The sequence below is a fragment of the Musca autumnalis genome, unplaced genomic scaffold, assembly GCF_047663935.1.
Source record: "Musca autumnalis isolate F117 unplaced genomic scaffold, ASM4766393v1 scaffold_2, whole genome shotgun sequence".
NCBI classification, from domain to species: domain Eukaryota; kingdom Metazoa; phylum Arthropoda; class Insecta; order Diptera; family Muscidae; genus Musca; species Musca autumnalis.
The window spans coordinates 12,271,364-12,294,148 of NW_027411755.1; the positions used below are offsets into that span (position 1 = coordinate 12,271,364).

The window sequence follows — 22,785 nt, forward strand, 5'->3', positions numbered from 1 at the left end:
CATAACTCTTCTCATAGAAGATTCATAGCTCTTCTCATAGAAGAGAAGGGCTATAACTCTTCTACTAGAAGAGCTATGACCCTTCTTTGAGAAGGGCTATGGCACTTCTATGAGAAGGGCTATGAATCTTCTAGGAGAGGAGCTATGACTCTTCTATGAGAAAAGGTATGACTCTTCTATGAGAAGAGCTATGACTCTTGTATGGGAAGGGTTAGGACTCTTCTATGGGAAGGGCTAGGACTCTTCTGTGAAAAGTGATGTTATTCATCATAAGAAAAGCTCTGACTCGTCTACGTGAGGAGCTATCACTCTACTATGCGAAGAGCTATAACCCTTCTGAATGAGCTATGGTCTTTTAGGTCTCCTAGGAGATCCACCCTGAGAGTATTTTTTTTCTTGTAGAAGACATTTCCGGCTTTTAGGGAAAATTCTTGTGTCTTCTAAAGAAGAACAGTTGGTCTTCTATGGAAGACCTTTTGACCTTCTAGGAGTAGATAGTTTTGTCTTATATAATGAACCGTTCGGTGCTCTATGAGAAGAATTTTAGATATTTTATGGTGGGCCTTTTGGTCTTCAAAAGGGGGAACATTTGGTCTTCTATGAGAGTAGCTTTTTAGATTTCATGGAGAATTCCCCATGGTCTTCTAGGAGATGAGCGTTTGGTCTTCTAGGAGAAGACGTTCCAGTCTCCTATGAGAAAACGTTTTGGCCTTATGAGAGGAACTTTCGGATTTCTAGGAGAAGTTCTTTTGGCCTTATGAGAGGACCTTTTGGTCTTCAAAAAGGGGAACTTTTGTTCTTCTATGAGAGGACCTTTTTAGATTTCTTGGAGAATTCCCCATGATCTTCTAGGAGATGAGCGTTTGGTCTTCTAGGAGAAGAACTTCCAGTCTCCTAGGAGAAGACGGGTTGGCCTTATGAGAGGACCTTTCGGATTTCTAGGAGAAGTTCTTTTGGCCTTATGAGAGGACCTTTCGGATTTCTAGGAGAAGTTCTTTTGGTCTTCTATTAAAGGACTATTGGTCTTCAATGAGAGGGCCTATTTGCCTTCTATGATAGGACTTTTTGGTATTCTTCTAGGAGAAGGCGTTCTGTTTTTTTTTTTTTTGTAGGAAAAAACCTTTTGACCTTCTAGTAGTGGATCGCTTTTTCTTATATGGTGGACCGTTTGGTGCTCTATGAGAGGACCTTTTGATACATTATGGACCATATTTTGATCTTCAAACAGAAGACCGTTTGGTCTTCTATTTGAGGACCTTTTGTTCTTCTATTAGAAAACCTTTTTGTCTTGTAACAGAAGAACTTTCAGTCTCTTAGAAGAAGTCGTTTTGGTCTTCTTCGAGAGGACATTTCTGTCTTCTAGGAGATGTTCTTTTTAGGAGAAGATTTTTGGTCTTATAGGAGAAGATCTCTTGGTATTTTTTGAGAGGGTCTATTCGTCTTCTATGAGAGGAACTTTTGGTCTACTATGAGAGGACCTTTTGGTCTTCTATGGAAGGACCTTTCGCTCTTCTATGAGAGGACATTTATTTCTTCTAGGAGGAATCCTTTTGGCATTCTAGGAGAAGTATTTTGGTTGTCTAGAAGAATAGCTTTTGGTATTTAACGTGAACACATTTTGGTCTTTTGTGGGAGGACTCTTTGGTCTTATATGAGAGGACCTTTTGGTCTTGTAGGAGAAGACTTTTTGGTCTTGTAGGAGAAGACGTTTTGGTCGTCTAGGAGAGGACCTTTTTGTCTTCTATGAGAGGGCTTTTTAGTCTTCTAGGAGAAGATTTTTGGTCTTATGGGAGAAGATCTCTTGGTCTTCCTTGAGAGGGTCTACTCGTCTTCTATGAGAGGAACTTTTGGTCTTCTATGGAAGGACCTTTCGCTCTTCAATGAGAGGACATTTATATCTTCTAGGAGAAATCCTTTTGGCATTCTAGGAGAAGTATTTTTGGTTGTCTAGGAGAAAAACTTTTGGTATTTAACGTGAACACATTTTGGTCTTTTGTGGGAGGACTCTTTGGTCTTATATGAGAGGACCTTTTGGTCTTGTAGGAGAAGACTTTTTAGTCGTCTTGAGGAAGACCTTTTGGTCTTCTCGGACAAATATATTTTTCTCTTTAGCGAGACATCTTTGGGCCTTCTAGGTGAGGACTTTTTGGGCTTTTTGCCAAAAGACCTCTGGGTCTTCTGGAATAAGACCTTTTGGACATCTATGAGAACATATTTTGGTCTTCTATGGAATTCATTTCTATGAGAGAACCAGTTAATCTTTTGAAAAAATACCTCTTGGTCTTCTAGCATAAGGCCTGGTAGAATTCTATGAGAGAAAGTTTTAATTTCTTATGAGAGGATCTTTTGGTGTTCTACCAGAAGATCTTGTTGACTTTTATGGAGGACCTTTTGTTATTTTGGGCAAAATATCTCGTGGTCTTTTGTAGGATAAGGCCTTTCGGACTTCTATGAGAGCATATTTTGGTTTTCAGTGAAATTAACTTTTGGTATTCTGGGGAACAGCTTTTGGTCTTCTATGAGAGGACTTTTTTCTTCTAAGACAGGCTATTATCACTTTCTAGAATAACAGCTTTTGGTCTTTTGGTCTAGGAGAAAACTTTTTGGCCTTTTAGGTATTTTGGTCTTCTATAGAGAGCCTTTTGTTCTTCTGTTGGAGTATCTTCTGGAGAACATTTGTTTTCTAGGAGAAGATCTTAAGGGCTGAGTACATAAGCTGCCTTGCCTGCGTCTGATAAAAGAATAAAAAAGAAATGGGCAACCCAGTTCGAAATTTGCTCGGCCTTCTTTAAAGCCTGGGTACATAAGCTGTCTTGTCTGGTTGCCTTGCTTTTCTGCTTCATTTCTGACATAATAAAAATAAAAGAATAAAGAAGGCCGAGCAAATTTCAAACTGGGTTGCCCTTTTCTTTTTTGTTCTTTTACCAGAAGCAAGCAAGGTAAGCAGGCAAGGCAGCTTATGTACCCAGGCATTCTATGAGAAAACCTTTTGGATCCTTTGGCTTTCTATGAGAAAAACTTTTGATCTTCTAGGAAAAAACCTTTTGGTTTTCCATGAGGGGACCTTTCAGTCTTCTAACAGAAGACATTTTGATTTTGTCTTCATATGAAAAATCGTGTTGGTATTCTTTGGGAAAACCTCTATGTCAACAGTTACTAATCTTCAATATATTTAAAAGTCCACTTTATCTTCTATTGGGAACCTTTTGGTCCTTTGGGAGTGGACCTTTGAGAAGTGCCGTCCGGTTTTTTTAGAAAGCCTGTATGTCTGGTATTACAAGACCTTTGGGTGTCATCTGAGAACAGACCTTCCATTAGAAAACCTATTTTCTATAAGGATTTCAATGATATTTTAAATGAAGCTTATTGGTCCTCTTGAAGAAGATCATATTGGTCTGCTTTAAGGGGTACAATTGGTCTTCCATTAGAAGCACAAAAATTTTTTTGGTTTTCTACGAGACGACCTATGAAAAGATTTATTACAAACCTTTGTGGATCTATTCCTCTCCGCTGAGAAGACATATTGGTCTCCGGTGGTTAAATCTCTGTAACATATTGCAACCTCATGTAAATATTTCATAGGATCTCTGGCTAGAATTCACCATTGTACAACAAAAGTAAACTCAAATATAACCCAACACCACAATTTGTTGTTTTATTAAGAGAATGCAGCCGTCGCTGTTGGTGTGTAATGAATGTTCCGCCAGAAGCGTGTGCATGCAAATTGTCTTCGTCAGTCGATAAACAATGCAAAACACTTAATTTCGAATGAATTTCGATCAAGAATATAAAATTCTTTCATCTTTATTTGCACATGCAGGGCGATGAATGCGAAACCGCAAGGTGGATCCATAATGATTACATTCATCTGCGGAATATTTCTTTGTGGCCCACCAAAACACAACCACACATCACGAGCGCCAATAACATTATAATCGACAGTAGTTGGGGGGATTATTGTTCCAATCACACAATCTGGTATAATAAGGAGAAGGCGAGTAGCCAGTGAATTCATTTGAAGAATCATCATCTGTGACCATATTGTGTGATGAGGAGCCGGAATAGGCAACCGTATCAACAACTGACACTCCAATCTCGGAGACCACCAAAAAAGACACCAGTTGGTTATTGTTTTTTAACGATAACACACGGCCAAGAGAAGCTATTCAGGCAAAACAAAAGGAAACACACACACGCACACCGTTCAAAAATTCAAATAAATGTCTTCCTGCTGTGCGGACATCAAAGAACATTTTCAGTTGTTTGGAATGATTTTCGTTTTGGTCGGGGTGGTGTGGAGGCATGAGGGGAATCAAATCGAAAACCTAATTCGCTTTCCCCAACGTGAACGGGTTAATTTTGCTTGCCAAGTTTGTTGCACTTCTTCAACATTTCGTCTCCTTCTGTGCTCTGAAGGAAGTGGGAGTATGTGTGTGGCAGTTACACCCCATTATACCTCCCATCCCATACGAACTACAATTGTTTACATTGTTTTTTCTTGTTGCGTTTTTGTTGTTTTCATAAATAATCAATAGAATATCAATTCTTAATTCTTATTAAGACATCAGTCCACTTGGGATCTTTATTGGTTTCGTTGAAAATGTGAATGAGTTGCTGTTGTTGTTGTTGCGGTCGAAAATGAATATCCAGTGGCGGAGAAGTTTTCACCACTTGTGAAAATAAACAATCTTTTTATTGCCTCCCAGGAATGTTATCAAACATTTGTTGGCAATTTCCTGTATTCCACACGGAACAGAGCTGAACAATAAACACCAATAATGAGAACAGCAATTAAACATAACAATTATTAAATACATTAATATTTTATTAAATATAATTAACATAGATTTTTTGTTTGTTTTATGGTACCCCATTTAGTGCCATAGACGTAAAGAGTACCTGTAGTGGGATTCTGTAACCTTTTTTGCCGATACCGACAAAAATCGGTAAAATTAAAACGCAAATTTATGAATGAATAGGTGAAATAAAAGTTGACAGCACTTGCGGTATCAGTAGGGATTAGCGTCAAGTTTGATCTCGTCGGTAACTTAAGGACAAATTTTGTTAATTATCGAATTTATCAGCAAATAAAAATCTCCAGTTATCGATAATTGTCGGTAATTCTGTCGTTAACTAGTTACAGAATCGCACTATTGTTGTGGTTAATTTGGAAAGCGGAAATTTGATTTTCTTATGGGTCTTCTAATTGATCATATTTAGACCTTGGTTATCTACGGAAGACCTATCGGAAAGCTGCTCTCTAGAAGATGGAAGAAAGAATATTTTTTTGGAAAATGGTCTCCTTATTAAGTCTCTATATAGAAGATCAATTTTTATCCACATAAACGTTGAGCGGGTTTACTTATAGAAAACCAATAAGTCGTCTTAAAAATACTGAAGGTCTTCTCATGGAAAACCAAAAGGCCGTATCATAGAAGACCAAAACACTTTCTCATGGAAGATCAAATAAAAGAAAACCAGGTTATTTATTAATTTTCTCGTTTAGAATTAAGCTTGATAATCGGAAATTTGTTGCAAGTGAAAAAGGAAAGCCAAGGACTCGAACCCACACAGTCTCCAAATTACGTTACCTGGTTTCGCTGTTGGTTAGGCAGCTCTTCAGACGTATCGACTGTCGAATCTTTTGAAAAACGAAAAGTTCTAGGACAGAGAAGCCATTCGACAGTCGATACGTCTGAAGAGCTGATTAACCAACAGCGAAACCAGGTAACGTAATTTGGTGACTGTGTGGGTTCGAGTCATTTGCTTTCCTTTTTCACTTGCAAAAAGTTTCCGATCATTAAGCTTAACTCTAAACGAGAAAATTAATAAAAATCATTAAAAATGATCTTCTCCTTAACAGTCAAAATTTCGAAAACCAGTTTAGTCCAGTCAAAATAGACATGCGTATAAGGGGGAAATATCAAAACTTCCCACAAAGTTGAATTTTGGAGGAAAGCTAAGGTTTGCCATTAGAAGTAAGATCTTTATAGTCCCCATCGATCCCATGTGTGCAAACGAAGTTATTCAGGGTCAAAGGTCATTTTTTGGGGGCCATATTCAGTCTTTTTTGATTTCCTCAAAAACGGTAAGACCTATCAGAAATTGACTAAAGTAAAGGTTGTAGGCTTATAAATTGTCTACAAGAATGATCTTTATGACTTTTCACCATTCTTGAGATATCGTGATATAAGTGTCAAATTACACATGTGAAGAAGCAAGCCGCGTAAGAACAGCATGAGGCGTACCGGTTAAAATAACAATGTCATGTGCTAGATATTCAAGTCCAAGAGATTTCAAACGATACATACTTTGCACTAATCGGTTCAGTAAAACCGGGTCCAACCCGATTTTAAATCAGGCCTTTCGGGTTAAAAAACCGGCGAACCGGATCCGCCGCCTATGAAATTGTCTCTTTCTAGGAAGAAAATTGTAAACACCCAACTTGTAGAGAATTTTTCTGTCTACAATATTTGTTCTAGTCACTTTCTGATTAGATCCACCGTTTCCAAGAAAACAATCGAAAACCTAAAAAATCCCTAAATTTTGAACTTTGATCCCGAATAACTGTTTTTGCAAACATGGTTTGCTTTGCTTTAAATGCCAATTACAGAACATTTGTTCCATAGACCGAACTAAGAAAAGATCTCCAATTTTCTGTGTTTAGTGCTTCGCTTTCTGGAATACCGCGCCTTGTCATCTCTTCATCCACTTGTTTGCGCCATCTATTCTTTGGCCTGTCAATTCTGCGTGCACCGCCATGCAGCCCGAATTTATACGCCTTTTTAGCGGGTTCATCATCGCTCATTCTTATTATATGGCCTAGCCAACGCAATCGCTGCATCTCGATACGTTTAACTATATTGATGTCGTTGTATAGCAGATACAGCTCGTGGTTCATACGACGTCGATATTCACCGTCAACGCAGATTGGTCTGTAGATCTTTCGAAGAATTTTTCTCTCAAACACGCCCAGCACTGCCTAATCTGCTAGCGCAAGTACCCAGGCTTCGGAACCATACATCAGCACGGGTAGTATCAGTGTTTTGTAAAGCGTTATTTTTGTTTGACGAGTTGTGGCTTTGTTTTTAAAGTGCTTACTTAAGCCAAAGTAGCATCTGTTGGCCAATATACGAGTAATTCTTCTTTTTATTTCACAACTGATGTCGTTTGTTGTGTTTACAGCGGTGCCGAGGTATACGAAGTCTTTTACTACCTCAAAATTATTGGAACCAACTTCCACAGTTGGTCTGAGCTCAATGGACGCATTGCGCGTCGTCACCATCAGACCCACTTTAACAGATTCTCCTTCGACCTTCATAAAGGTATCAGTTACTTCTTTTACTGATCGTCCCATGATGTCTATATCATCAGCATAAGCAAGTAACATGTGGCTATTTGTGTAGATTGTGCTTCTTCTTTTGACGTTTCAATCTCGTATAACCTTTTCCAGCAGGATGTTGAAGAGATCACACGAGAGGCTGTCTCCTTGCCTGAAACCTCTTTTGGTACAAAACTCTTTGGAGAGGTTGTTTCCTATTTTAACTGAAGATCTTGTGTCAGTTAGAGTCATTTTACAAAGCCGAATGAGTTTTGCGGGAATACCAAATTCAGACATGGCTTGGAATACCTTTGAACGTAGCTTATGGACCGGACGCAGTATGCTCAGGTTCCAATCATTAGGTACGCGTTCTTCCTGCCAGATGGAGCTAACTAGCTGATGCATACACCTTATCAGCGTGTCGCCTTCGGTTTTAAACAGCTCGGCTGGTAGGCCATCGGCTCCTGCTGCTTTATTATTCTTCAGCCGGTTTATTGCTGTCTTTACCTCATCTTGGCCGGGTGGTATACATTCAATACCATCTTCTGGGATTGGATCTGTGGTATCTTCGTCGACTTCGCTACTATTGAATACCAACAGTTTGAAAAAATACTCTTTCCATATCCTTAGCACACTATCTGTATCACTATCTGAGGAGGACTTTGATTAAGCAATTTGGCTAGTTGAGTGGAATATGCTGTGGCTATCTGTTGTGATTGCAGCTTACCGATGCCCAACTTCCGTGTTGTGTCTGCTCGCAATTTGTTTGCTACATTAAATCTGGTACGTACCTTTGCTGCAACAAGGTGGTGGTCCGAGTCTATGTTTGCACCTCGAAACGATCGTACATCCAGCACGCTCGATGCATGTCTTCCATCTATCACAACGTGATCAATTTGATTTCTTGTTCTTTGATCTGGCGACAGCCATGTGCCCTTATGAATATCGAGATGCTTAAATCTGGTATTGCTAACCACCATGTTTTTTGTAGCTGCAAAGTCTATCAGCCTCATACCATTTTGTCAGATGTTTCGCTGTGGAGACTGAATTTCCCGACGGTTGGGCCAAATACATATATTCTCCTTTCCAATTTTGGCATTCGAATCGCCTAGTATAATTTTAGTGTCATGGGCGAGCAACGGTCATAAGTTTTTTCTAGGCGCTCGTAAAATATATCTTTGGTCTGTTCGTCCTTGTCTTCAGTGGGAGCATGAGCGCAAATAAAGCTGATGTTGAAGAATTTTGATTTTATTCGAATTGCAGCGAGTCTTTCATTCACTGGGGTGAAGCTGGAGATCAGATGTTTTAACCTCCGACCAAACACAAATCCGCGACCAAACTCATGCTTTGTGTCATGGCAGCTATAATACAGTGCATCACCTTTAGGTTTTGTTGTGACGCCTTTCCCATCCATTTTAGCTCACTACCTTTAACGGATATTAAAGGCAGCTACCTCAGGTGACACCATGGGGAGGTCTGTGTCCACTTGAGATGAGAGAGGGACCAAGATAAATCGTGGACTTTGCTATGTTAAAGCCGATCAGGAACGTTCCTAGGTATCTTTCATCCCCTACGTCGCCCACACACATGGTATTGATGGGGAATTTTGGGACATTGCTTCTAATGGCAAACACTAGCTCTCCACCAAAATTCAGGTTTGTGGGAATTTTTTCTATTTCAATGTATATTTTGACTGGACTAGGTCTTTTCAGAAAAAACAAAAAAATAATTTTTAGAAGTTGCCCCCTAGAAGACTAATTTTTATCCTCACTTAAGTTGATCAAGACTTCTCATAGAAAAAAGAACTTTTCATGGAAGACGAAAAGGCCGTCTCTGATAGAAGACCAAAATGTCTTCTAATATAAGACAAAGAGGTCTTCACATAGAAGACAAAAATACTTTCTCAAACCTTCCACGAAATTACCAAAAACCCTTCTCATAAAATACCAGTTGAAGACCAACGGATATTTTCACAGAAGACCAAAATCTTTCTCATAGAAGACCAACAGGTCTTCTCATAAGGGGCCAAAACGTCTACTCATAGAAGACTCAAAGGCCTTCTCAAAGACCTAATATGTCTTCATGATCTTCTCATAATAGAATAAATGGTCATCTCATAGATAGGCTTTAGAAGACCAAGGGGTTGTCTTAAGAAGACCAATATGTCGCCTTGAAAATAATATTTTTTCTTCATAAGAGATCAATAAAAAAGAAGATCAATAGGTCACATCATGAAAGCCTTAAAGGATCAATAGGTTTGCTTGTAGAAGAGGAATTTGTTTTCTTTATAGAAAACAAAAAAATGTTAACACAGACAATGAATCGGTCTTTTTATGAAGACACAAATTCTTCGTACAGACGACGTATTGGTTTCTACTTAAATACCAATGTGAACCCAATTGTACTTCTAATAGAATATCAATAAGTCCTCTCAAAAGACCAGGTAAGCCAATAAACAAAAGATCTTCCAAAGAAGTTCAAAGGATCTTCTCACAGAAGACCAATAGGACAACTAATAAAAGACGAATAGAGTGTCTAACAGACTTGCTCATAGAATACGTTTTAGCTTGTTTGACCAACCTTTTTATTACATATTTATTATCAAATGCGAGGAATATCCGACATGTCTGCACAATTTCTGATGTTTTCACGTTGTCTAATCGACTTCTTGCCAGATTCTGTTCCATTGTCTGAAGTTATTTTTGTCTCTATATTTTTCTACCAAAAATATATTCGGATTCTATATGACATCACCTTTAACTAATAAAAGTATAGACAGGAACGTTGTAATGCCCTACTTTTCCTCTAGGGGGTCGTCCTTATGGTTATGTACAATAATTTCAGTCAATTGTAAAATTTTCTTTTGGGGTTGGGGTAAAATAGATACCTTCCACAATTATTATTTTAAAAGAAAAAGTAATGGAATAACTGTTTTTTGAATAGCAGAACTAGATTAAAGCAATCCCAATCTCTGTTATCCTTATAAAGGAATATGACCTTGTCGTCTAATGATAGGATTCCCTGACCCCTTCTGGACACATAACAAACTTTCAATTTCTAAATTTAAAACTTCCAATAATTAACTTCGTGATTCAGTCTGGTGAGTGTCTTTGCTAATATCGTTGTCAACATTTTGCCCAATAGGAGGCGTGCCTCTAAAGAGTATGGAGTAGTTAAAGTAAAAGTCATTCAAAGTCTCACTGGAATCATCTATTGACCAAACCCATCGATTGATTCAGGCAGACGGTGGTCAGTGTCTTTGATAATTTTGTTGTTAATATTTTCCCCGATAGGCGTCGTGTCTTTACTATTCTTATGATTTAGATTTTAATTTAGAGAGATTAGGGTAGTTAAAAAGCTGTATATTACAAAAGTGAGTTCGAAGTGTCATTGGAATTATATTGTAAAAACAAGATCCCATATGAAGGTATAAGATTCAAAATATATTGTTGCATCAACAATACTACACGTAAAAATGTTTGTACCTTTTTCATAAGTAGACAGAAACTACGAAAACTGTTTGATTAAACGCTAAGCCGTAGTCGAAAAAAATAGGATTATACTGAAAATCAAAACGCTAAAAATAAAGTAAAAGTAATTGGTAAATTCAATGATTCAATGAGTTTCTAAATTGAAAATTTCCAATAATACACTGGGTGATTCAGGCAAGCGGTGGTGAGTGTCTTAGCTAATATCGTTGTCAACATTTTGTCCAATAGGAGGCGTGTCTTTAAAGAGTATGGAGTAGTTACAAAAATGTTTTTTTCCGAAAGTACATTCAAAGTCTCACTGAAATTATATTTTGACCAAACCCATTTTTTGATTCAGGCAGGCGGTGGTCAGTCAGTGTCTTTGCTAATTTCGTTGTTAATATTTTCCTCGGCAGGCGGCCTATCTTTACTATTCTTATGGTTTTGATTTTAATTTGGAGAGATTAGGGCAGTTAAAAAGCTTTATATTACAAAAGTCAGTTCAAAGTCTCATTGGAATCATATTGTAGGAACAAACCCATATGAAGGTATCACATTCAAAATATATTGTTGCATCAACAATATTACACGTAAACATTTTTGTACGTTTTTCATAAGTAGACAGATACTACGAAATCTGTTTGATTAAACGCTACGCTCTAGTCGAAAAAAAAAACTGGATTATACTGAAAACAAAAACATTAAAAATAAAGTAAAAGTCATTGGTAAAGTGATATTCAATGAGTTTCTAAATTAAAAATGCCAAGAGTACACAGGGTGATTCAGGCAAGTGATGGTGAGTGTCTTTGCTAATATCGTTGTCAACATTTTGCCCAATAGAAGGCGTATCTTTAAAGAGTATGGGGTAGTTAAAAAAGTGAATTTTTCGAAAGTACATTCAAAGTCTCACTGGAATCATCTTTTGAGACCAAACCCATATTTTGATCCAAATCTGATCCAACATATATTGTTGCGTTAGCAATATACATTTTTACATATTTCTATATTTGCAAAATAGTAAGCGCAAAATTGGTTCGATTTAACATTATGTCCTCGCCAAATATAACTTCAATGAAGGAGCAGATTGTATAGAATATCAAAGTTTAAAGTTCTTCAAACATCTGAATATGCTCTCAGAATTTTTAGTTCAATTTGAAGATTGTTTTTTTTTTTTCAGAAACATCTGTGTTGCCAGATAATATAAACATAAGGAGGAATAGTAAGGCAGGGATTTAAAACGTTTCTTTGTAAGCAAAATGGTGAAGCTGAGTTTGTTGTGTTCACTTCCAAATCTTGTATGAACTTCTCCAACAGAATGACGAGAAAGGTTGTCTCCTTATAGTCGCCAAAGAGTTTGGAAGTAACGATATTCTTCTCTTGAGGCTTTACTAGAATTTGTTTTAAGGTTAAAGGTGTTTTCTTTAACTTACACCGCCAGTTAACCTAAGTATCGCCAGAATACTTGTTGTGTTCTCTAGAGAAGTATGTGATGCTCCACTATTTTCTAGAATTTTCAGACTCCTGTAAATCTCGTTTTTTCACACTGCCGATTTCTTATTATTTTGTGCCCAAATGTGAGTGTGGGTTCTTCCTCACATTTGTTGCCATTTCGGTGGATGTGGTGGAATATACGAAATATTTTTCCAGAAACATCCTTGTTGTCACTTGGGATAAGGCACGAAGTAAGTTGAGTATCGGAGCGCCGGCTTGTTAAAAAGAGTCGCAATCTTAAAGCACCTGTGATTTTATTAGAAACAACCCGATTCAGCGAATTACACAATGCCTATACGGGGTTAAATCGAAAGTAATACCACTTTTACTATAAATATTCAACGGCTTAGTAAAGTTGGTTCCCTATTAAAGTTCGTTCTTTATTTTTTAATTGAATATGTATCCAGCAAAAGGTTCGATGCCAAAGATGCCATTCAATCATGGGTGAAAGTGATCTGGCATGTCATCTTTTTAGCATCTTCATCGATGAATTTTAAAAGATGCTATTCACATTTGGGATCCAAAGCATGTCATTTATACCAATGCTTTGACATGTCATTTTCACCAGTGCTTTGGCATGTCATTTTCACCAACCCTTTGCAATGACATTATCATTACGACGAGAGTTTTTACAACGTTGGTTGTGATTTGGAGCAGAGTGAGGCATAGAATTTTTTTGGATCTCCCTTGTGCTCTCAATAAATTTGTTGTTGCTCGCAACGTGTTAGCATCTACACAGGCTGTGAGCGATAGCCAATTTACGCTCACTTAGAGCACATTGGCTCTCTTGTGAGTCACAATGCCTTCCACTGATTTGGAGTCTCGGACAACATCAAGCTTAAATAATTAGTCTTATATATTTAGAAAAATGTGTATCAATAAAAACACAAAATTCATCTCTATTGGATCGATGAAATTGGTTCAAATGCTGATGAAAAGATCGGATCTTTCACGGCTTCCTTTGCATGGGTTCAAATGCTGATGAAATGGTCCGATCTTTCCGGACTTCCTTTACATTGGTTCAAATGCTAATGAAAAGGTTTGATCTTTCACGACTTCGTTTGAACCAATGCAAAAGATGCCATGAAATCACGTCATTACATGGAACCCCTTCCAAAAAATATTTCTGGGTCGGCGTTTCAGTGAAGTAGTGTCGGCGTTTCAAGTGAAGTAAGTTAGCTGGCATTCAATACTTAGTTTACGTATTTAGAGATCTTAAAATAAAGCCTTTGTATTAGGGCAGTTGTATTTTCATTCACTGAACAAGTTCGTCCAATTGAAGTAGTTCCTTCAATTGAACTGGTTCGTTCAATAGAACCAGTTCATTACTACACAAAAGTAACCTTAATGATGACATTAAAATTCGTATTAATGTATGTAATTGAGGGCGAAACATCTTTATATATTCGAATACTTTTATTCCCCATGAATTAAAAAAAACACATCTCTAAATGATTTACCTTGTTCCGTGGGATTATTTCCCATGACCCGCATGGGTGTTGGGCGAACAATTGATTTAAAATCCATAAAATTTGTCGGCTGTCCCGTTGCCATTGCAGACTCCTCTTCGTTGTGATGATGTCCTCCCGCAAATGACATGGACGCAGGATTGTTGCCACTACCCATCACTAAACAATTGGGCAGGGAACAACATGAGTAACCATTATTTATATCACTGCAACATTTATCACTTTCCAGCATTTTTGGCTGGTGATGTGGTTCCGTTTGTGGTGGTGGTGGTGGAGGTGATGTTTTATTATTATTCAACAAACGATCGACACTGAAACTTAAATGAATTCTCGTTTCACTTGATAAATCTTTCACTTGATCACTGGCACTGGATTTTGATTCGTTATTTTTATTTTGCTCCACTTTAATGCTGGGATTATTCCCTGAGATATCTTGTTGGACTCCTACGCCTGCACCCTCCTGCAGACGTTTATCACAATTATGACTTTTATCTAAACTTAAATTTGTTGGCAATTCTTCCATTTTATTTTGGGCAAATTGTATTTCTTCATCAAGTATGGCCATGTTTTGTTGCTGTTGTTGTTGTTGTTTTGATATCATTTATTTCACTTGTCACTTTTTTATAATAGGAGCATTACTTTTAATATCGACTTTTTATTGCACTTTAATTCATATTCTTTTTTACCGACGCCAAAAAAAATTCTTAGCTTTTATTGCACCTCTAAGGTAAGAAGATTTTTTTTGTATTTCGCTTTCCGCCGCCTGCTTTTCTTCGAGAAAACAGTTCAAAACGTTTTGTAAGACGTCCCACATCGAACTGAAATGCCTATGGCTGCGATTGAACGATCATCGATCGATGATTGTGTGTTCGACAAATTAATACAAACAATGTGTGTTGTTATTGTTACTGTTGTTGCTTGGTTTGTGGCTTGATGTTGTTGTTGTTCTTGTCGCTGGTGTGAATGGGGAATCTCAGCTACGTTATGACACAGTGGGTTAGTTAAAAAATTTAAACATTGAGTCAAGAATTTTGAAAATATTTTCTACATACAACTATCCGCTTTTCTACAGGAGCCGGGAACCGATAAATAGAGCTTGCTCAGCCCGAGTCTTAGGCGAAGTTATCTAATTGCAGAACACTTTAACATGGTTATCGGAAGCATCATAGCACAACGACTGACATGAGACAGAGCAGGATACAGTCAGCCACGTCATCCTGTTGGAAGACGTTTCATGATCAACTTCAGAAACATGATACCAAAATTCCACGAGTTGAAAAAATAATTTTTAAAAAATCAACGAGTTGAAAAAAATAATTTTTAAACAATCCACGAGCTGAAAAAATAATTTTTAAAAAATCAACGAGTTAACAAAAGTAATTTTCAAAATATCCAAAATTAAAAAAAAAGCAAATTTAAAAAATCCCCGAGCTGAAAAAATAATTTTTAAAAAATCCACGAACTGAAAAAATAACTTTTAAAAAATCCACGAGCTGAAAAAATAATTTTTAAAAAATCCACTAGTAGAAAAAATCATTTTTAAAAAATCCACGAATTGAAAAAAATTAAAAAATCCACGGGTAGAAAATAATTTTTAAAAATCCCCGAGTTAAAAAAAAAATTAAAAAATCCACGTGTTAAAAAATAGTTTCTAAAAAGTCCGCGAGTTGAAAAAAATATTTTTTAAAAAATCCACGGATTAGAAAATAATTTTTAAAAAATCTACGAGTTGAAAAAATAATTTTTAAAATATCCAAAACTTAAAAAAAAAATATTTTTAAAAGATCCACGAGTTGAATTTTGTTTTTTAAAAACCACTACCAGAAAAATAATTTTTAAAAAATCCACGAGTTGAAAAAAAATTTAAAAAATCCACGGGTTAGAAAATAGTTTCTGAAGAATCCACGAGTTGAAAAAAATTTAAAAAATCCACGTGTTGGAAAATTATTTTTAAAAAGTCTACGAGTTGAAAAAAATAATTTTTAAAAAAATCCACGACTTAAAAAATGATTTTTAAAAAATCTACGAGTTGAAAAAATAATTGAAAAAAAATAATTTTTGAAAAATTCTCGAGCTGAAATTAATTTTTAAAAAATCCTCGAACTGAAAAAATAATTTTTAAAAAATTCACGAGCAAAAAAATATTTTTTTTAAAAAATACACGAGTTGAAAAAAAAAATCATTTTTAAAAAATTCACTAGTTGAAAAAAGAAATTAAGAAATAAATCCACGTGTTAGAAAATAATTTTTAATAAATCCACGAGTGAAAATATAATTTAAAAAAAATCCACATATTGAAAAAATAATTTTTAAAAAATCCACGAGTTGTACAAATAATTTAAAAAAAATCCACGAGTTGTAAAAATAATGTTTACAAAATCGACGAATTGAAAAATTAATTTTTAAAAAATGCACGCTGCTTGAAAAAAAATAATTTTTAAAAAATACACATTGCTAGAAAAAATAATTTTTAAAAAATCCACGTTGCTTGAAAAAATTATATGTATTTAAAATTCACGTTGCTTAAAAAAAAATTTTTTTAAAAATCCACTTAATTTTTAAAAAACCCACGAATAGAAAAATTCACGAATAGAAAAAATAATTTTTAAAAAATCGAAGAACGGAAAAAAATATTTTTTAAAAAAATCTACACGTTGTAAAAATAATTTTTTAAAAATCCACGAATTGAAAAATTAATTTTTTAAAAAAAAATCTACTTTTTGAAAAAATAGTTTTTAAACAAGTGAGCAAAGGCTATAGTCGGGACGGAGCCGACCATGTGATACCCTACACCACTACCCCTGTGCATAAGCTTTTCACTGGTAAACATTTCTTTTAGGGAATATAATCCGACTACCACCAAAAATAATATGCCTGTTTCTCTCTGGGACCCCCATAAGCAACCCAAATTTCGTGACCATCCGATCAAAATTACGACCTGAAGCTTGATTGCAAAAAATGGAAGAATTGGATGCATTACCGACTATTGTGGTATCTCCCTTGTTTGACCACCTTGTCCAACCTGCTTTACACCAATGTAAAGGTAATATTTTCTTCTTCCACTGACAGGCTTTGCCGTTGGAATTCCTCTACTAGAAGCCGATATATTCACAAAGAATAAAACTTTGAATTTGTCTCCAAATGAGTTTTTCCCCATTCCGACCCCTAAATATTATCCGACTATCACCAAAATCAATAGGCTTCTTCCTCTGTGGGACCCGCATCAACTCCCAAAAAAATCGTGACGACAAAATTGCGACCTATAGCGTGATTACAAACAAATCGGAAAATGGGATGCATTATCGACTATTGCGATATCTCTGTTGTTTGAGCAGCTACGACAACCTACTTTACATCGTTGTAAAGGTGATATTTTCTTTTTTCCTTGCCAGATTTTGCTTTTGATATACCTCTTAAAGAAACAGAGATATTGGCTTTGAAATAAAATGTAGACATTTTCTACAAATAAGTTGTTGCCCATTCCGACCCCTGAATACTATCCGAACATCATTAAAATCAGTAGGCTTCTTCCTCCGTGGGACCCCCATTAACCCCTAAAATTTCGTGACGATCCGATCAAAATTGCGACCTCTAGCGTGATTACAAAAAAATCGGAAAATGGGATGCATTATCGACTGTTGTCATATCTCTGCTATTTGACCACCTACGACAACCTACTTTACATCGTTGTAAAGGTGATATTTTCTACTTTCCTTGCCAGGTTTTGCTTTTGATATACCTCTTAAAGAAACAGAAATATTGGCTTTGAAATAAAATGTTGACTTTTCTCCAAATAAGTGTTTGCCCATTCCGACCCCTAAATATTATCCGACCATCACCACAATCTATAGGCTTCTTCATCTGTGAGACCCCCATTAACCCTCAAATTTTCGTGACGATTCCATCAAAATTGCGACCTGTAGCGTGATTTCCAAAAAAATAGAAAAATGGGATGTATTACCGACTATTGCGTTATCTCCGCCGACCTAGTTTGCATCATTGTAAAGACGGGATCTTCTACTTTCATAGTCTGGCCTTGCTTTTGGAAAATTTTCAACCAAAGCTGTGATATTTGTCAATATAATTAAAATCGCAAAAATTAAAATTGGGGTTTTATTTGCTAGTATTGTGATATCTTCGTTGTTTGATCACCTACGAGCACCTACTTTACATCATTAGGAAGGTGATATTTTCTGATTTCATTGTCAGGTTATGCCTTTGGTATACCCCATATAGAAGCTGAGATATTCGCTTTGGAAAAAAACGTTGTCTTTTTACCCACCTAAGTTTTTTGCCCTTTCCGACCCCTAAATATTATCCGACCATCACCAAAATCAATAGGCTTCTTCCCCTCCGGGACCCCCATCAGCATACAAAATTTCGTGACGATCCGATCAAAATTGCGACCTGTAGCGTGATTACAAGGTTTAGATGGACAGACGGACGGACGGACTGACGGACGGACACACATGACCAGATCGACTCAGCTCGTCGAGACATTCATTTTGGTATGTATAAGTATGGGTCTAGGCCCATTATTTCGATGCGTTACAAACTTTTTGGCCAAAACCAACTTATAATACCCTCCCCACATAGTGGTGTAGGGTATAAAAATCCTTGTGAAACAAAATTTTTTTTTAAAAAACCCAATTTGCTTAAAAGGACACGTTATAAAATTCACGTTGCTTGAAAAAAGAATTTTTTAAAAAACCCACGAGTTGAAAAAATATTTTTTAAAAAATCCACGGGTTGAACAAATATATTTTAAAAAAATCCACGATTTGAAAAAAGTTGGTTTAAAAAATCCACGAGTTGAAAAATATTTTATTTTAAAAGTAATGTATTTATTTCCCACTATAAACATTTTCAATTATACCCTGCGTTTATTCCACCCACTGTGCATCGTGGGTAATGTTTTTAAATGTTTTGTTTCTTCTTTTGGAGCACATGGGTTGGTATTGTGGCGCATACTCTTGCCTCTCACAAGTATGTTGGTCACTTTATTTAGTGGTCGATTAGGGCACGTATTAGGTTATTGTGATTTCTATTTATCCTAATATTTATTTATTGAATAACAAGCTGCAAGATGGTGAAGGACCAGTGAATGAAATTATCCTTAAGAACCATTTAATACATAAATGGTACGTTTTTCAGTACATGTTACTATTTTTTATACAGATTCTATTCGCTTCAGCTAGCCTATAAAGAAGAGGATTTTTTAAAAAAAACATTTTTTGCAAAGCTTGGATTTTTTAAAAATTATTTTTTTTTAAAAAAAAAGCAACCAAGCTCTGTTTTTTATAAAAATATTTTCTCAAAAATTGCATTTAAAAAGCATTTTTTTCAAAGCGTGGTATTTAAAAAAAATAAAAAGTGGAATCTTTTAAAAATCATTTTCAAATTTTGGAATCTTTAAAAAATATCAAAGCGTGAAATCTTTTAAATAATATTTTTTTCAAAGAATGGAATTTTCAAAAAATATTTCTTTAAAGCTTAGAATTTTTAAAAAATATTTTTCAAAGCGTGGAAATTTCAAAAAAATACTTTTTCAAAACGCGGAATTAAAAAAAAAAAAATTAAAGAGTGCATTCTTTTAAAAAGCATTTTCAACACTTGGAATCTTAAAAACAAATTTCAAAGCGTAAAATCTTTTAAAAAATATTTTTTCAAAGCATAGAATTTTTAAAAAATTTCTTTTTAAAGCGTTGAATTTTTAAAAAATATTAAAAAAATATTTTTTTGTTTTTTTTTTAAAAAAATCAAGGCGTTTAATTTTTTAAAAAATATATTTTTTTAAAGCATGGAAGTTAAAAAAATCAAAACGTGGAATTATAAAAAATATATATTTTTTAAAGCGTGGAATTTTTATAAAGATATTTTCTCAAAACAGATCATTGGCGGCGTTTTTTTTCATTGTAAAAGCTATACAAATTTGATTTTTCAAAATAATCTGGCTTAATTCCAATGTTGTTGTTTTAATATTTAAAACAACTAATGTATTAGTGGAGACGGTTTGGCATTGTTCGCGAAGGGGTAGGGCAGGGAAGACTAGTTTCGATCCTCGCCACAGGATCTCATCAGTTCCCTTGTTTATTGTTTGTGGATATTCTCCACCGAAGTTATTTTTCAATAACTTCTTCAACAAAAAACTTCCAAACATCAATCGTCAGCTCGAAGTATAAAGGTGAACCAAGAAGAAACTTCAATGAGAAGTTTTTCTTTGGCAACCTCACACTACGCCGACGAAAGTGTTTGCAAATCAAAGCAAACCTTCTTCCACTTTTATGTGTCGTTGATTTTCAACGAATGCGCACAACAAAATGCGATCCTTGTCACGTGAATTTAAAAAATATTTTTTTTCAGAGCGTGGAATTTAAAAAACAAAATTAAAAAGTGGAATCTTTTGAAAAACATTTTTAACACTTGGAATCTTTAAAAACAAATTTCAATGCGTGAAATCATTTAAAACATATTTTTTCAAAGCATGGAATTTAAAAAAAAAATATTTTTTCAAAGCGTAGAATTTTAAAAAATTAAAGAGATTTTTTTAATGCGTGGAATTTTTAAAAAAATTTGTTTCAAATCGTGGAAGTTTTTTTTTTTTAAATTTAAAGAGTGGAAAATTTTAAAAAGTATTTTCAAAGCTTGTAATCATTAAAAACAAATTTCAAATTAAAACAAAATATTTTTTAAAAGCGTGGAATTTTTAAGAAATATTTTTTAAAGAGTAGAATTTTTAAAAAGCGTTCTTTCAAGGCGTAGAATTTAAAAAAAAAATTAAGCGTAGAATTTTTAAAAAATATCTTTTAAGCGTATAATTAAAAACAACCAAAGCGTGGAATTTAAAAAAAATCAAAGCGTCGAATTAAAAAGAATTCAAAGCGTGGAATTATAAAAAAATCAAAGGGTAGAAAATTGTTCAAAGCGAAGACTTTTTAAAAAATATTTTTTCAAAGCGTGAAATTTAAAAAAATCAAAATATAACGTTTTTAAAAAAATTTAAGCGTGGAATTTTTAAAATATATTTTTTAAGCGTAGAATTAAAAATATCAAAGCGTGGAATTTAAAAAAATCAAAGCGTTGAATTTAAAGAAATCAAAGCGTTGAATTAAAAAAAATCAAAGCGTAGAATTTTTTAAAAACATTCTTAAAAAAATATTTTATCAAAGCGTGGAATCTTAAAAAAATGTTCAAAGCGTAGAATTTTTAAAAAATATTTTTTCAAAGCGTGGAATATTTAAAAAAATCTTTTTTTCACAGCGTGGAATTTAAAAATAAAAAAATTGTAGACTTTAAGAAAAAAAAACTATTTTTTTAAAGCGTGGAATTTTTAAAAAATATTTTTTCAATGCGTGGAATTTTGAAAAAAAATGCTTTTTGAATTTATCCTTTCTTAAGAACACGATGTACTTAATTGTACGTTTTTCAATACACGTTACTATTTTTATACAAATCCTCTTCGCTCAAGCTCGCCTGTAAGATTTTAATAATATATAAATACTATGAATGGGCCTTGAAAGGATTTATCCTTACGATTTTTTTGGAATGTAAGTGCATATTTTCTATCTTCTGAAAGTCGTTTAGGACTCGGTGACCAATTTCTAGAAAATTAACGGAGGTTTAGACGTAATTTTTGAGGAGATTCCTCTACCTTCCCTCCCAGTCCGTCGTTTTGGCTGGCTTATGTGTTTAACGAAATCTATTATTTCTAAAATTTTCGTGACTTTTGCACATTATTTAAACTTTATTTGACTAAATATTCAAAAATAAGCAAAATTTCCTTTTATTTCTGCTGTTTTTATAATGAAATATAACCAGTTTTCTCCTTTCTAGGATAGCGTTTTTCCTTAGCACAACATATTAATAATTTTCTATAAAATATAATATTTTTGCACACAGGAACAAAGATTCTGTTCATAATTATTAAAATGTATACTAATATTGCAGAAAAAGTTCGATAATGACCTGTTTTTTTGCCAAAATACTGAACAAAAGTTAAAAAAAAAAACCGAATATTTTTGACGCATAGAAAACGGGGTTAACAACGTTTTCTTCGTTATTCTCGCTTATGGGGTTGCCATGGATCCATGTTACGTAAATTGTTTAATTCCTATAGGACCAACATTTTTTTAAGTATTTGGTTTTTTGGATATGGGCTTCTAAAATACTGAGGTGTTATTATTGGCAAAATAAAAAACCGAATATTTTTGACACTCACTGTACTTTGCTGCTGTGTTCCCATCTCTGCAGATTCTACCAGTGATCATATGGTGCGATAACCATATTTTTATTTGCCTCTTTAATATGTGAACATTTGTTTTGTTGGTGGGGGAATCAGAATGTTCATTTGATGTGGGAGCTGTGTGCAGTAGTGTAGTGGACACACTCATGCGATCACCAATCGGTTCACGTTGTGTTCAGCATTTATAGGCGGAGTCAATAGATTGCTAATGATCTTTTGTGCTCCATCTCTTTCATTTCTTACTATCTTTGTTACTCATAGCCACAAAGACCTCTATAATAAGTAACCATATTGCTGGGGCGTCAATGAACAATTATCGTTTTTATGGGGGATAGAAATGCCTTTGATATGGTGGCGGAATATTGATCGATGGCGATCAATCACTTGCTTGAGTGAGTGCGTGAGTGAGTGAATGAGTATTGAAATAATTTTAATGATTATGGCAAATGTTTGTTGTTCTTTGGTTTTGGATAATTAAACAAAGTGTAGCGTGTATGTGGAAAAATATGGCGGATATTTCGGATTACGGCGAGGTTGCTTATTTGTTTTTTGTGGCGTATTTTATTATACGCTTTTAATGAAATTCATTAATAAACATAATTATTGGAATTTATTTTGTTTTCTCTATCTCGCTCTTCCGTTCTTCCCATTTTGTGCGGCTCCCGCTGAACTATTGCAACAATTTATTAATTACCATAGGCAAGTCCTTCCATGTGGTTGTATGTGGGTTGTTGCTTTGCTTTACGTTTTGTTTGTGTACAACTAAACAATTCCATCAACACTTGTGTTCGA

The 22,785-nt window shown here is 34.8% G+C and overlaps 1 protein-coding gene across 1 annotated transcript in view; it reads right to left on the minus strand.

Moving 5' to 3' along the window:
• Positions 1–14,571, minus strand: part of H2.0 (Homeodomain protein 2.0) — a 46,801-nt gene extending 32,230 nt beyond the window's left edge. Inside the window, exon 1 of the mRNA XM_073966990.1 lies at positions 13,743–14,571. Within this exon, the coding sequence (XP_073823091.1) occupies positions 13,743–14,352 (610 nt within the window). The 5' untranslated portion in view covers positions 14,353–14,571. The remainder of the gene's footprint in view (positions 1–13,742) is intronic.
• Between the last annotated feature and the right edge of the window lie 8,214 nt (positions 14,572–22,785).